General features: G+C 40.7%; 2 protein-coding genes across 2 annotated transcripts; one reads left to right on the forward strand and one right to left on the reverse strand.

Moving 5' to 3' along the window:
• Positions 1–430: 430 nt before the first annotated feature.
• On the forward strand, positions 431–11,102 carry lcmt2 (leucine carboxyl methyltransferase 2). The gene is made up of 15 exons (XM_022680493.2): positions 431–515; positions 1,334–1,410; positions 1,598–1,722; positions 1,814–1,895; positions 2,659–2,842; positions 2,964–3,120; positions 3,815–4,004; positions 4,524–4,631; positions 5,016–5,103; positions 6,021–6,254; positions 6,992–7,219; positions 7,792–7,895; positions 8,583–8,770; positions 10,334–10,469; positions 10,922–11,102. Exons 1-15 carry the CDS (start codon positions 512–514, stop codon positions 11,087–11,089), a joined length of 2,073 nt encoding a protein of 690 aa, XP_022536214.2. The 5' UTR covers positions 431–511; the 3' UTR covers positions 11,090–11,102.
• A 103-nt stretch (positions 11,103–11,205) lies between these two features.
• On the reverse strand, positions 11,206–13,457 carry crygs2 (crystallin, gamma S2). Its single transcript, XM_007260421.4, has 3 exons — positions 13,367–13,457; positions 12,412–12,654; positions 11,206–11,647 (listed from the first exon to the last, which is right to left on the reverse strand). The coding sequence occupies exons 1-3, from the start codon at positions 13,382–13,384 to the stop codon at positions 11,375–11,377; spliced, it is 534 nt and encodes a 177-aa protein (XP_007260483.1). The 5' UTR covers positions 13,385–13,457; the 3' UTR covers positions 11,206–11,374.
• Positions 13,458–14,199: the final 742 nt, after the last annotated feature.

The raw sequence follows: 14,199 nt of genomic DNA on the forward strand, positions 1-14,199 counted from the left end.
ACTGAGCATCTTAAATATCAGGGTAGAAAAGTTGCTAACATTTAATTCTAGAGAAAACACATAATTTATCTCTCAATTAAACGCATTTTTCCAATGACATGTGCAGACCTCTCAATTTAGCTAGCTAATAAACCTATCCCTCAAATTAATATAGAAAACTATTTTTTTTATTCCGTCGATTTTTTTTATTTAATCTTTATAATATTTTTATTATAATAATGTAATACATTTTTAACGATTTAACATTGATTTTTACGATGTAATTTCGATTTAACAAGCAATGCACGTTTGTCTCTAAAGTTAAAAAAAGTTATTTATTTAAAGAAATAAATTATTTACTAATTTAATGCAATATTTTATTACATTTGGGAATTTGGGGAATTTATTAAATCAAATAGTATATATGATATAACAGCCTTTAAATACAAACGTTCAAATATACTTTTATTCTGTCACTGAAAATATCAACATCCGGAAACAGGCTGCAGCGTGCGCCTCTTTCACTTAGTGGATGAGTAAGTTACCTCACTCCTTATTTCATTCGTTAGTTTTCTAGCTCACTCTTCACACACTCTAGCTCACTCTCTAGTTCACTCGTTAGCTCTATAGCTCACTGTCCAGGTCACTCTTTAGCTTTCTAGCTCATTCTCTGGTTCACTCCTTAGCTCTCTAGCTTACTCTTTAGTTTACTATTTAGCTCTCGAGCTCACTCTTTAGTTCGCTCGCTAGCTCACTCTTTAGTTTACTCTTTAGCTCTCTTGCTCAATCCCTAGCTTACTCTTTAGTTCACTCTTTAGCTCGGTAGCTCACTCTTTAGTTTACTCTTTAGCTCTCTTGCTCAATCCCTAGCTTACTCTTTAGTTCACTCTTTAGGTATCTAGCTTACTCTTTAGCTCACTCTTTAGCTCTCTAGCTCACTCTTTAGTTCACTCCTTAGCTCTCTAGCTCACTCTTTAGTTCACTCTTTAGCTTTCTAGCTCACTCTTTAGTTCACTCTTTAGCTCTCAAACTCACTCTTTAGTTCACTCTTTAGCTCTCGAGCTCACTCTTTAGTTCACTCTTTAGCTCTCGAGCTCACTCTTTAGTTCACTCTTTAGCTCTCGAGCTCACTCTTTAGTTCACTCTTTAGCTCTCTAGCTTATTTTTAGTTCACTCTTTAGCTTTCTAGCTCACTCTTTAGTTCACTCTTTAGCTCTCTAGCTTATTCTTTAGTTCACTCTTTAGCTTTCTAGCTCACTCTTTAGCTCTCTAGCTCACTCTTTAGTTCACTCTTTAGCTCTCTAGCTCGCTCTCTAAACACTTTTGCTCACTCTTGTAGTTAATGTTTTGACAGGAGTGAAGATGCATGAAGCTCCTCCAGTGACCAACAATGTCAGCAAGAAAACACACAAACAGAGAGTGGACGCTGCAGTAAGTGTAAACCAGCTTTGTGTTTTATATTTTAATGCAATATTTGAGCAGCCTTGAGCAGCCTAACCAGCCTAGTGATCTACCAGCATGACTAAACGTGTTCACTATTATAACCAGTAGTTAGATCAATCAATGAATTAAAGATCAAGATCCAGTCGTGGTCATCTTACTCATCTTCCACTCTCAGGTGCAGGGCACCAATGACAGCAGTGTGGTCAGTAAAGTTTCCGCCGCAGCTCAGGGCTACTTTCAGGATGACCTTCTCCAACATTTTGTGTGCAAGGTGTCGCGACGAGCCCCTCTTATCAACAGGTAAGAAGATGCAATAATCCAGTACAGTTTAAACCCAGTGCTGAACTAATGAATGTTTTTAAGTTGCTGATTACGTGTGTTTACTTCTCAGGGGCTACTACGTCCGCTGGCAAGCTGTTGACCACTGTGTGAAAGGGTTTCTGCGGGTTACTGAGAACTGCGCTGGAAGGCAGGTAGGATCATTAAATCCTTAAAACTCTCAGACCTGCCAACAGGTAACCATTTTGACCTCCTAATATGATTACAATTCCATGTTCTAAAGTACACATATAGTTTGATCTCACATTTCACCATTTCACCGTGGATCACGCAGCCTAAGCTGTCATGCTGGGTGGTTAGCAAAGACCACCCAGCACCCACCCAGCAATCTACTTATGGAGTCATCCTCTACTTTCCTCCACGCTTCATTTTCCTCCAAATTGTCAAAACACTGTGACTGTGCTGAAGCCTTTCAGGCACTTCCTCTCTCTCACCCTCTCTCGCCCGCTCTCTCTCTCTCTCTCCCTCTCTCTTGCACTCACTCTGTTGCCATCTCACTCACTCTCTCTTTTTCTCTTTCTCTGTCTCTCTCTATCTTGCCCTCTCTCTCTCGATCTGATTTAAAAGCCTTGAGATAATATAATACAGTAAGAAGGAACAAGTCTCCCTCCCAAACATTCAGAAATTGACACCACATATATAATTATATTATTATTATTATCGTTATCAACAAAATTATAGAAATTATCATAAATTGGGGCTTTGGTCAATGATGATTCAAGCATTTCACAATCTTATTCCAAATCTATTTGTTTATTTGATTCGATTTCCCAAACTACAAAGTACACATGAAGATTCATACTGGATTGGGTCAGTTAAGTCAGTAGTCATTTAATCTAATCCACTTCACAAACACTACTATTTATTTATTTTTCTTTCTTCACCTATGTTGCATAGATCCTGTCTCTCGGCGCAGGATTTGACTCCCTCTACTTCCGTCTGCATGCAGAGGGAGCTTTGGAGCGTGTCGTGGTGTTTGAGGTAGACTTCCCAGATGTCACTAGACGCAAGGCAGCTTTGATCAAAGGCAATGATCGTCTGAAAGATGCTCTTCCGGACTGGAACCACTTGGAGCCCACTGGTAGGTGCTGATTTGGTTGTTTTTTCCTGTATAAACAACCTGTATAAAATAAAATTTCTCATTTAATTGGTCTGTTTTAATCTATATTTGTACCCCATGTGTGTGTTGGACCCATGTGCAGGCCCTGTGTGTGTGAGCAGTGCTCAGTATAAGCTGCTGGGTGTGGACGTGCGTACTGAGAGAGAGGTAGAGGAGGGTTTGAGGGTGGCTGGGCTCCAGTGGGATCGCCCCACGCTTGTCCTCTCAGAGGTTGTGCTCACTTATATGGAAACCAAGTGGTAAGTGTTGCATATTTCACAGGCAGTACATTGTTTTTAAAGGGGGATTCACAATGATACATACAGTGGCTTGAAAAATTATTTATACCCCTTGGACTTCTGAAAAGTGAGGCATGCAAAATTATTCAGCCCCCCTATAATCAATACTTAGTAGAGCCACATTTCACTCCGATTACAGCTGCAAGTTATTTAGGGTATGTATCTACCAGCCATTCTAACACATGATTATTATTTGATACCCCCTATAATAACCCCTATATGGTTTAAATCAATTTTTTTTAGCAATGATTGTTTACTTACCACACTTCCAGATTTGTGAATTGCCTAACTAATAATTATCCTTCAGGCAGATTCTCCCACCTGAGCGGTGGATTTCCGCAGCTCCTCCAGTGACCATGGGCTTCTTGTAGAATACGCTTCACAATTATGTGCTGCTTTGTGTTGGTCTATCCCTTAAAATCTAAATAAAATACATTTCAGTTAAGGTTGTAAGCTGACAAAATGTGGTATAAATACTTTTGCAAGGCACTGTACATGCAGTGTAAATATTATCTTCATATATCTTGAAGTTTCTTAGGTTTAATGTATTTTTCTGAGAAGCTACAGCACTAAAGGGTTTTGCTCAGGCTTCTTCGTTCACATTGACTTTATTAATACTGAATACATGTAATATTTACGCTGGATTTTCCCTCAGGTCAGACGCTGTTATTGGTTGGGCAGCAAGATCCTTATCACAGGCCTTATTTGTGATGTACGAGCAGATTCGCCCTGACGACCCCTTTGGCCGGGTCATGCAGAACCATTTCCTGAAGCTTAACTCCAAAATCCATGCCCTCTGCCAGTACCCTGACACCTCAGCCCAAACCAAGAGATTCCTTCAGCAGGTACCACCTTCACTTCATCACTAAGCTGTGAGGGCACTGCCCGAGCAGTAACCAATGCCAAATTATTTTAAAAGGCCTTTATTCTGCATTCTTCCTGTATTTTGAACTGAGATTCGCATTCTTTGTGTGTTTGTGCACCAAGAAAAGCCATGTTTTGCCTTTATTTGCTCTCTTTTACTTTTAGAGCTGAAAGAAAATGTGGCTATATGTGAGTGTATTTTTTTTTTAAATATATAGACAAAATATATTAAATATATTAAATATATTGTTAAAATATATAGACAAACTAAGTGAGCCTTACAGAACTTTAAAATTGCATTTTTGCTGCTGATCTGAATAAATATAATTATTTATTACTGGAGCATCACTAGTTGGATTCTCCTATCATTCATAATTGTTCAGTTCTTAGTTCTTTTATAACTAATTTGGAATATAGTGCATAAATAAAGATTATTATTAATTATGAATTGTTATTTTCATTTATATGTGCAGTAATTTCTCCTTGTCCTTATTTTACAGGGCTGGGAAAAATGCACATGCTTGGACATGAACCAGTTCTACTTCAGTCTTCTCTCCCAGGATGAGCAAGAAAGGGTAGAAAACATGGAGCCCTTTGATGAATTTGAGGTAAACAGGCCTGAAATTGCTCCTATATTAGCAGGAGACACTTATTTATTAATTAGCACTCAAAGGTTCAGACACACCTTCTCATTCAGTGATTTTGTTTAATTCTTTATTTAATGTATTTACCATATTGTAGATTAATATTAAATACATGAAAACAATTAAGGGACACATATGGAATTATGTAATAACAGTAAAAAAAAAAAAAAAAGAAAAAAAAGAAAAAAAAGTGTTTTTTTTTTTGTTTTGTTTTTTAACTAGTATTTTATGTTCAGTCATATGATTATTTAAATAATGAAACTGAATGTAGCTGAATGATGTTGCAGTTATATATTTGTTAAAATAAATGTTTTCTCCCCTAACTAAAAACTTTGTGTTGTTTTGCAGGAATGGCATCAGAAGTGCTCTCACTACTTCATCCTCTCAGCCTCTAAAGGCTCTCTGACCAGCTCTGCACTCCTTGAACCCCCAAAGGGTAAGGCCCAAAATGAGCCTTTATATAATTAATATTATGGGCAAGAAGTGTTAATACTATATTTTATTGTCTATGAAGTTCTTCTATAGTATTGGAAGATCAATATCCAAAATTTACAGTTGTGGTGTGCACATAACACAACCATTTACAACTATGTTATTTGGCCTTTGCATGCTTTTGTATTTCTACTTTGGTCTGGACTGCCCCTATAAACAGATATGAACAAAACCCCTCCATCCATTTTCTGTTACTCAGCTGAAAAAGTTCGGTATTAAGAATCATTTTCTTTTCTGAGTCGTTTGAATGGCTCCATTATTGTGACGTCACAATAAGGAAACCTGCAACCCTGGCAACACCCCTCACCCATCAACCTCTATCAGAGTCCCACCCACTAGATCACTAGACTTGAAGGAACACCACAAGGAAACTCTGACAGACTTCGTCTGAGTGGGGGATCTGTACCTACTGTCTGTGGCAAGTCAGCAGATGAGGGAGATAGAGTAGGTACTTTCAAATAATGAGTTTTGTGCTTCTATCGCAGTTAAGCATGAACTAGCTTGTTCGTTTTTGCCATATAGCACAAACTACCACTAACATGGTAAACATTTAGCATATACATAGTGTGACCAGCAACACCTTATTTGCATAAAAGTGACAGAGCTCTCAAATGGCTCATTCTGAAAGAGACTAAAACTTGCATGTATAGAGCTGGAGCAATTTTTTTATTTGAGAGTGATTTTGTGCAAAGAACTTCATGAACATGTTTTGTATAGCCCAACATCTATTCTATACTAACTTATTTAAAAAGAGGCATAATATGTCTCCTTTACAACTAGCACGTATCATGTGATTTTTTTTTTTATGTGAACTGGAATCCATTCAGATGCTTTTCATTTTCTTTTTTGTTTTCCTTCTAGAGTCACCAGTTCCCTGGATGGTTCCCAAGCTAGAGGATTTCTCCATTGAAGCACTGCCTTTGGCTGGGGCTCCGTGTGTGGAGGCAGTGGGGATGGCTTCTTCTGTGCTGGAGCCTGGACTGCTGCTCCTCAGCGGGGGGTTTGGGAGAGGAGGCCGAGACACTGCAGCCATGGTGCTGATCAGAGAGCAGACAGAGTGGACTCGTGCTACCGTGGAACTGGAGGGAGATAAAGGTGGGTGCATTTAAAAACATTATCCGAAATGTTTACCAGCACAATGAAAAACATAAATCTAAACTGCACCTTGTGTCCAAAAAGGAGTATTTTAAATACAAGCCTAGATACAACAAAGACAAAGTTGGGAGAAACAGGATCTTTATGGCATCCTGCAGAAAAAAATCTCCAAGGATGCTGCAGCTGGGCCTGTAGGTCTTGCCCACTAGTAGGTTACCAAAACTGGCATCCCAGCTGGTGTGCCATAAGTGCTTGAGTATAATTAATTCTGGCACCCATGCAGGAAGAAAAAGTGCTGCAATCTGGCAGAAACATTCTTGGGAACCCATTGCTGTGGGTGGACAAGCATTATCCTGCTGAAAAATGCCAGTTGGAAGCCCTGCCATGAGAGGTGGCAACACATGAAGCCTGCAAGTACTGCTAAACTGTTAATGTCCCTTTAATCACTACTAGGGGTAACCGACTTTCAACATATCGACTTATCACCCTAGCTGATTATCACACTTCACAGCAGCGGCAGGATTAAAGTACTCATCCCAAGGTCTTCATACTCAAATTGAACTGCTGTTAGATCTTATTTGCAAGAGAAGACTACCGTAGCTAAGCATTTTAAGTGCGCCCCTTAAAGAGGCACGTCTAGCAGCAAAAGAGGTGCATTGCCCAAAAGTAGTGTAAAATCCTTTTTTTTATACAGTTTGGAAATGCTGTGCATGTTCATTACATTTCTTTTAACACAGGTGTGCGGCTGTACCACACACTGACCTCGGTTCCTGGATGGGGTGCTGTGGTTACAGGAGGCAGAACATCTCCACTTAACCCTATTGACAGTGTACTCAAAGTTACCCATCATCTGAGTGACCAACCTGACTCCAGAACTGTTCTGTTGTCTGTGGAAAAGATGGTTTGTACCGGTCAAGCTCCAAAGCCAAGGTGGCGGCATACAGCTACTTTGCTGAATCATAAAGGTATGGGAGTTTAATTCACAAAAATAGCTTAATTGTTGCTTTTATACTAATCCATAATAATACTGTAACTGTACCATTTTATACATGTAGCAACTTTTATTTTATTAGTATTATTAAGATTCATGTAGCTTCACTTACTGTAATAAAGGAGAAACACATTTCTGTCATTCACATTTTGAGCTGGAAAACTGTTATTGCTTATATTATTGCCAAATTCTTTAATATTACTCTACTGCCTCAGTCCACATAATTCTTTCACTTCGGATGCTGCTTCTGTATCTCTCAGCTTGCTTAAAAAGTCATTTTTTGGCTTATATAAAGCTGTAAACGTGTAAAAGTCAATTACACTCCCCAACTGTACAGGGAGTTTTATATGCTTTAATGTGTCGGAGGAGGCATGTGCTAGTCTTTACACCCCTTGTGTGGTGGCATCACCTGTGATGAGTATATACAGCTGGCTAGCAGCTGAATGGGTGGAACAATTGGCCTAGCTACACTGGGAGAAAATGGGGGAAAAAAAAGAAAGAAATACATTTAAAATAAAAAAGTGTATGCTTTACTTTGTCATCCAGGCAAGAACTACTTGTTTGTGTTCGGAGGACGCACAGAAAAAGAGCCTGTTCTAGGTGATGCACACTTTCTGTGTTTGGAGGACCAGCACTGGACAGATGCAAGGGTACATTTATTGTAACTCGTCTGACATAGAAGAATGTCTTAATGTGTGGAACTTTTCTCAGAAGCTCAAATTATACCTAATATATAAAGCTACCATAAGAGAGACCAAAAACAAGACTGCTGGCTGTCTTACAGCTATTTCACTTCATACACAGTTCTGTGAAAAAAGTATTTGCCCATTTTTATATATATATATATATATAATTTTTTTTTTTTTTTTGCTTTGCTTTTTTGTCATACATTTTTCAGAGCATCAAACTAACTTGAATATCAGACAAAGATAACCTGGGGAAATATAAAAAGCAGCTTATAAATTATAATTAGATTTATTAAGTGAATTAAAGCAATCCAAACCAACCTGGCATTATGTTTTGGAAAGATAAGTCTAATGTCACTAGGCACAACCAGCCCTGATTACTGGCGGACCTGTAGAATCTTGAAAGCAGAACCTGTCTAACAACATGAAGCAGAATAGAAGATCTCAAAAAGCAGTACATTATGCCCTGATCTGCAAAAACAAAAGCAATCTGTAGGGGGCAAATACTTTTTACAGCACTGTACATGGATTAGACAGAAGATTTTGACTCTACTCTATTTGAACACTGCATATAAACTAGGCTGTATTTATAAGCACATCAAGAGCTCAACTGGAAAATGCACAAAAACATCTGTTTCCATCCCTGCAAAGGTACCTCTTGAAGGATGCTTCCCTGAGCCTCGTCATTCTCACTCAGCCTGTGCCTACAGAGGAGGAGTGGTGATATTCGGAGGCTTGGGCCGAGGAGGTGTTCCTCTGGGGGACGTTATGTGGTTGAATGATTCGCCTACAGGCTTTGTGTGGAAGAAGGTGCAGTTGCGACCTGCCCTGGTACCAAGGTATTATTTTTGTTCTGTTTTTGTTATCACATCTACAGGGGTTGGACAATGACACTAAAACACCTGTCATTTTAGTGTGTGAGGTTTCATGGCTAAATTGGAGCAGCCTGGTGGCCAATCTTCATTAATTGCCCTTTGCACCAGTAAGAGCAGAGTGTGAAGGTTCGATTAGCAGGGTAAGAGCACAGTTTTGCTCAAAATATCACAATGCACACAACATTATGGATGACATACCAGAGTTCAAAAGAGGACAAATTGTTGGTGCACGTTTTGCTGGCGCATCTGTGACCAAGACAGCAAGTCTTTGTGATGCATCAAGAGCCACGGTATCCAGGGTAAATTCAGCATACCACCAAGAAGGACCAACCGCATCCAACAGGATTAACTGTGGACGCTGTAAGAGGAAGCTGTCTGAAAGGGATGTTTGAGTGCTAACCCGGATTGTATCAAAAAAAAAAAAAACATAAAACCACGGCTGCCCAAATCACAGCAGAATTCAATGTGCACCTCAACTCTTCTGTTTCCAACAGAACTGTCCGTCGGGACAATAAATTATTGTGGTCTGAAACCAGTTGTTTCAGTTTCATTGTCCAACCCCTGTATCTTGTCTATACAGTGGCTATTTGGTAGAATTCCAGTTATTTTTCCCCCAAAGCTGTGGTAAGTTAATTAACCACAGTAGACACTGACAATTTTCAACTGTTCTTAGTGTAATTATTGCTTAGCAGACATTTAGTGTTCGTTAAACTACAGTGTCGTGTGTGTGTGTGTGTGTGTGTGTGTGTGAGTGACAGGAAATCATAAAATCTGCATTCACCATCATAAAATCTGAAGATTACCTATAGATTTTGGGTCACAATGTAGGGCCCAGTGTCAGAAAGCTAGGTTTTTGGTCTAGGTCATGGGGCTTCCATCAGGACAATGACCCCAAACATACTTCAAATAGCACCCAGAGATATATGGAAACAAAGCACTGGACAGTTTAGAAGGGGTCAGCTATCTAAATCAGGAGTCTGGATCTAAGTCTCATTGAACACTTGTAGAGATCTTGAAATTGATGTTAAGAAAAAAAAGCACTCTTTAAATATAAAAACCCTGGAGCAGTTTGCTAGAGAAGAGTGGTCCAAAATTCCAATTGAGAGGTGTAACAAGCAATTCTAGCAATTGATTCAAGGGTGTGCAACCAAATATTAGGTTGTCCCGCCCATTTTTGGAGTTCTGCATGGAATTTGATCAATTTTAGCTTTGCTTTTCCTCTATTTTTGTGTTGTTCCAATTCACGCAAAGGAAATAAACAATAATTTACAATATTTTGGGGGGGGATAAATCATTGGAAACATTTCAGGGGTTTTAACACTTTTGGCCATGACTGTATATCCCTAAGTTTTAGTGCAAGTTCATATCCAGTGACTTGTAGCAGGAGACTGTATACATTCTCCGACATACTATATGTAATGGTACAGTCTACTGACTTCTGCTTAAGAGATGTCTTAGTTGTTTTTAGCACAGCAATAAAATATGAAGTTATGATTGTTCTTAATCTTTTATTCTCCATATTTACAGGTATTCCCATTCAGCTCATGTCATCGGTGAGAACCTGGTGGTAGTTGGTGGTGTTTGGCTTCAGGCTGATGGTGTGCCTGGGGTTGCTGTAATAAACTTAACCACTGGAAGCAACATTGAAGTCACCATTGACACAGTAAGTTCAGTTTACAGGCTCTCTCAGTACAACAATTACTGGGAAAAGTATTGGGCTTCATCTGCTGAACATTAAGGGTTTAACAAAATAATGACATGAAAAATATCCAATATATTTAAAGATAACAGTGTTGTACTCTGTCTTTTGGTCTCACTGTTCTTTATACTATGAAAGTTTTCCCAAAATAATCCTTTAAGCAGTCGTCTATCTTATAGTATCATGTTATATTGCGCTATTTTTTTTTTTATCGTATCCCCGGTATTGTGATACGTATTGTATTGCCAAGTCCTTAGCAGTACAGTCCTTTACAGTTGCTTGCTTGCTATTGTTTAGTATTGACTATTGCTTAGACAAAGAACTTATGCATTCAAGATGTTTATGTTAACTTTCCTGCCTTTCAAGTTGCCAGTTCACTGTCCTCTCTGTCTCTCATCTTCCCTTTCTCCTTCTAGTCATCTGTCCCCTGGCCCCTCATGCTGCATTCCTTCTGCTCAGAGTTGTTGGACTCGGACAGAACTGAGGTGGTACTTATCGGTGGGGGAGGAAACTGCTTTTCCTTTGGGACCCATCTTAATATCCACCCTGTTACATTAGACCTGAGGCCTGTGCTGGGCCACTGACTCAAAACAAGGGACCACCCCATTTCACCCGGGCATCTAGGGTTACTAAAACCAAAGCTTTTAAGAGCATGCTGGACCATGCAGGAAACTAATCAGACACTCTTAACAAGCAATGGTACGACTCCACTGACTTGCCAGCCAATCTTTATTTCAACCAGGACCTCAGTTTAAGTAACAGCCAAAGAGCTCAAATGATGAAGGACGGGGCATCAGCATATCGTTATTTGGAGGAGAGCAGTGGAGGTCGGAGGTCATATAGGGCATCAGCCCCGGAGAGGTGACGGTTCACTCGGTGAGGCGGCGGAAGGACTGGACGGTGGGACAGACTGCACCCCAGTCCACAGGCTTGCGGTAGTCGCCCTTCTCTAGGAAGTACTGCCGGCCACGGTAGTTGGGGTGCTCGTAGAAGACCCAGTAGCCGTCCAGGACCTTGCAGGAGTGCACCTCTCTCAGCCGATAGCGCTCCAGAACAGATGGGCAGTCCTCAGTGGCCTCGAAGGCCTGACCCGCAAAGTCCGCCTTGTCATACAGCTGCACCTTGTACTGAGTTCCGCTTGTCTGCAGGAGAAGTTCAGGGTGGGAGGGGTTGGGGTTTGGGGTAGGGAGGGGTGGGATGGGTTGGCATGGGTTCGGGGAGAAGGAATTTAGTGAGTGGGGTTGGGGAAGAACGGGGAAGGTAGATGGGGTAAAAAGAAAGGGGAAGGGGGGACATGGAAGGAGATGAGAACCATAGCTCCTTCCTTGCTTTGATACATTTCCCTAGCAAATCACAGATCTCACTCTTTCTGCAAAACTCTTTCTGTTCTTCATGACCCTACTATCCTAATTGTGCCTAATATTATGTTTTGCAAAATGGAATAAAGTCTTGCTTTTCATCATTTTGACCTAGACTACTTCTTTCTGGATCCTCTTGCATAACTATAATCAAGTTGCCCTGCAGAACCTTGAAGCACGTTGTTCCCTAGATCCTCTGTTTAAAGGCAAAATAGGACCATTGAAGGCATGCTCACCTCACCAAATGTTCATGTTGTGTCTGATACTGGATGCACTGAACCAATTGCTGGAGCCTTTTGCAAGTATTGATTTACTAATCCATAGTCCACTGCACTTGTTCCAAACTAGACAATCAAGTGAGGCCATTTTGTGACTCTGCAACGCTTACCTTCGATTTTGATTTAGCAGTTGTGAAGCCAAGAAAACCCAAACCATCAACCCCATTGCTTCTTAAACTACAGCCAAAATTAAAGGCACTTTCCTGGTTATCTCAAACATGGTTACGTGCACCATGATTAGCTTTTAGATGGTTCACTTTTTTGACTTACAAAGTGGATCATTTTGCAGGAGCTGAGCCGATCGTTGAGGCCCATCCAGCGTAGGTACTCTGGATACTCCCCTCTGGTCAGCACGTACTGGTAGCCCATATAGTTGGGGCGCTCGTAGACCACCCAGGTGCCACTCTCCACGCGAATGGAGTTGCAGCGGCTCAGGTAGGTGTGGAAGTCGGAGCAGTCGCTGTCGCACTCGTAGCGGCGGCCTTGGAAGTTCTTGTCCTCGTAGAAGACAATCTAAAAGGACATGAGGCAGAAGATCAAAGCATTTCAGTGCTCGGCATGTCAAGAGAACTTGGTCTAATGCTTGTACTTGACTAGACTTGATATCCCTCTTACTCTCACACTCTGACTCTGTGATCTGCGGCTCATGGCTTCAGTTTAGGCCAAAACTGGGCATGGAACCAGGGTGCCAGCTGACACCTGCCAGACTGCAGGAATTTGCCTGACAAAACCAGTTTGCCAAAAAGAACCACGTTGGCACATTCCTGAGCCCTCTGCTTTACTGATGAACTTTAGAAAACGAATAGTCTTTTATTGCGATTTGGAAAATAGAATAAATAAATGTTCACTGGCCAAAAACTTTGGGACTTGGTGTTCTTGCTGAACACCAGAATCTGTTACGCATAAAACCGGCAAATTTAACCAGGATAATGACGAGGGATATGGTAGTCAACCACTTCTCTCTGGCCAAATGAAGGGATAAAGGAGGTCTCTTGCACAATAGCAAGGCAATAGCAATATCAAGGAATCGCTAGGAACCAAAACTGTACAAACTGTCATCCACAAAAAAATATTTAGACTGTATAGGAACCTAAGATACATGTTCACCACAGCTTCTACTATTCCCGATGTACTATGACCTTGCAAAATATACCAATTAAGACTTAAGATATCGTCCCTATATATTCAGATCTCCTCCTCAAGAGTCTTCCAAGTGGCTACTCACCCTGCCCATCTTGGACATTGTATTTAGCTTAGCTTGGGGGGGAAGTGTCTGAAGTCCTGACTGAGTGTTGACCCACTAGCGGGGCTGTTTAAATACTTAGGTTCAGGATTAGTGGGGCGGGGAGCACCGGACAATCGCTTTGTCATGAAAATGACATCCAAAAATTGAGTCAGTGATTCTAACACTATTCAGGTTTTCTAGAAAAGCGATGTGGGATTACAGCATAATGGCAACATTGCCAGGGTTGCCCATTCACCCCTCCTCCGTCCTGTCCCTCCTCCCACCCCCATCCAAAAACACACACAGTCCCACTGGCCTAGTTTACACCACAACGCACACATCACCAGAACGGGCAAGTCATGCCAAGACCACTGGCAAAAGTGAAGAGCCCAGATGTACTGGATTATTGCGCTACACTGTTCTGAATGGCACACCATTCTCATTGCTCAGCTCTTTTCTACTGTTTCTACTGTCAAACCTGGAAAAGTGAAGGCCTTGCCTGTGACTTCAGGAGCAATCCCACCTTTAGAGGCCACACTTCAGCAGATGGTGGATGAAGCCTTCAAGCTTAAATAGGGACTCCAATTCTTAAGTATTAAATGGATAAGATGTAAACAGTATCATTCAGAATAGTTTAATGTATAGAATTGCTGGTCTAGAAAAATGAAATCAGAAATGTTGGGTTGCCTGGGGATGAAAGGCACCTGTCTAGAGGTGGACCAATCAGTGTTTTGGGTCCAACCCTTATCACCAATTTCTGTATGATTCAGGCAAACCTGGTAATGAATTATCACAAGGCTTCTGCAATATTTTGTATACTTTTTGTCAAGATG

This window comes from Astyanax mexicanus, chromosome 11 (assembly GCF_023375975.1).
Source record: "Astyanax mexicanus isolate ESR-SI-001 chromosome 11, AstMex3_surface, whole genome shotgun sequence".
Taxonomy (NCBI): Eukaryota; Metazoa; Chordata; class Actinopteri; order Characiformes; family Acestrorhamphidae; genus Astyanax; species Astyanax mexicanus.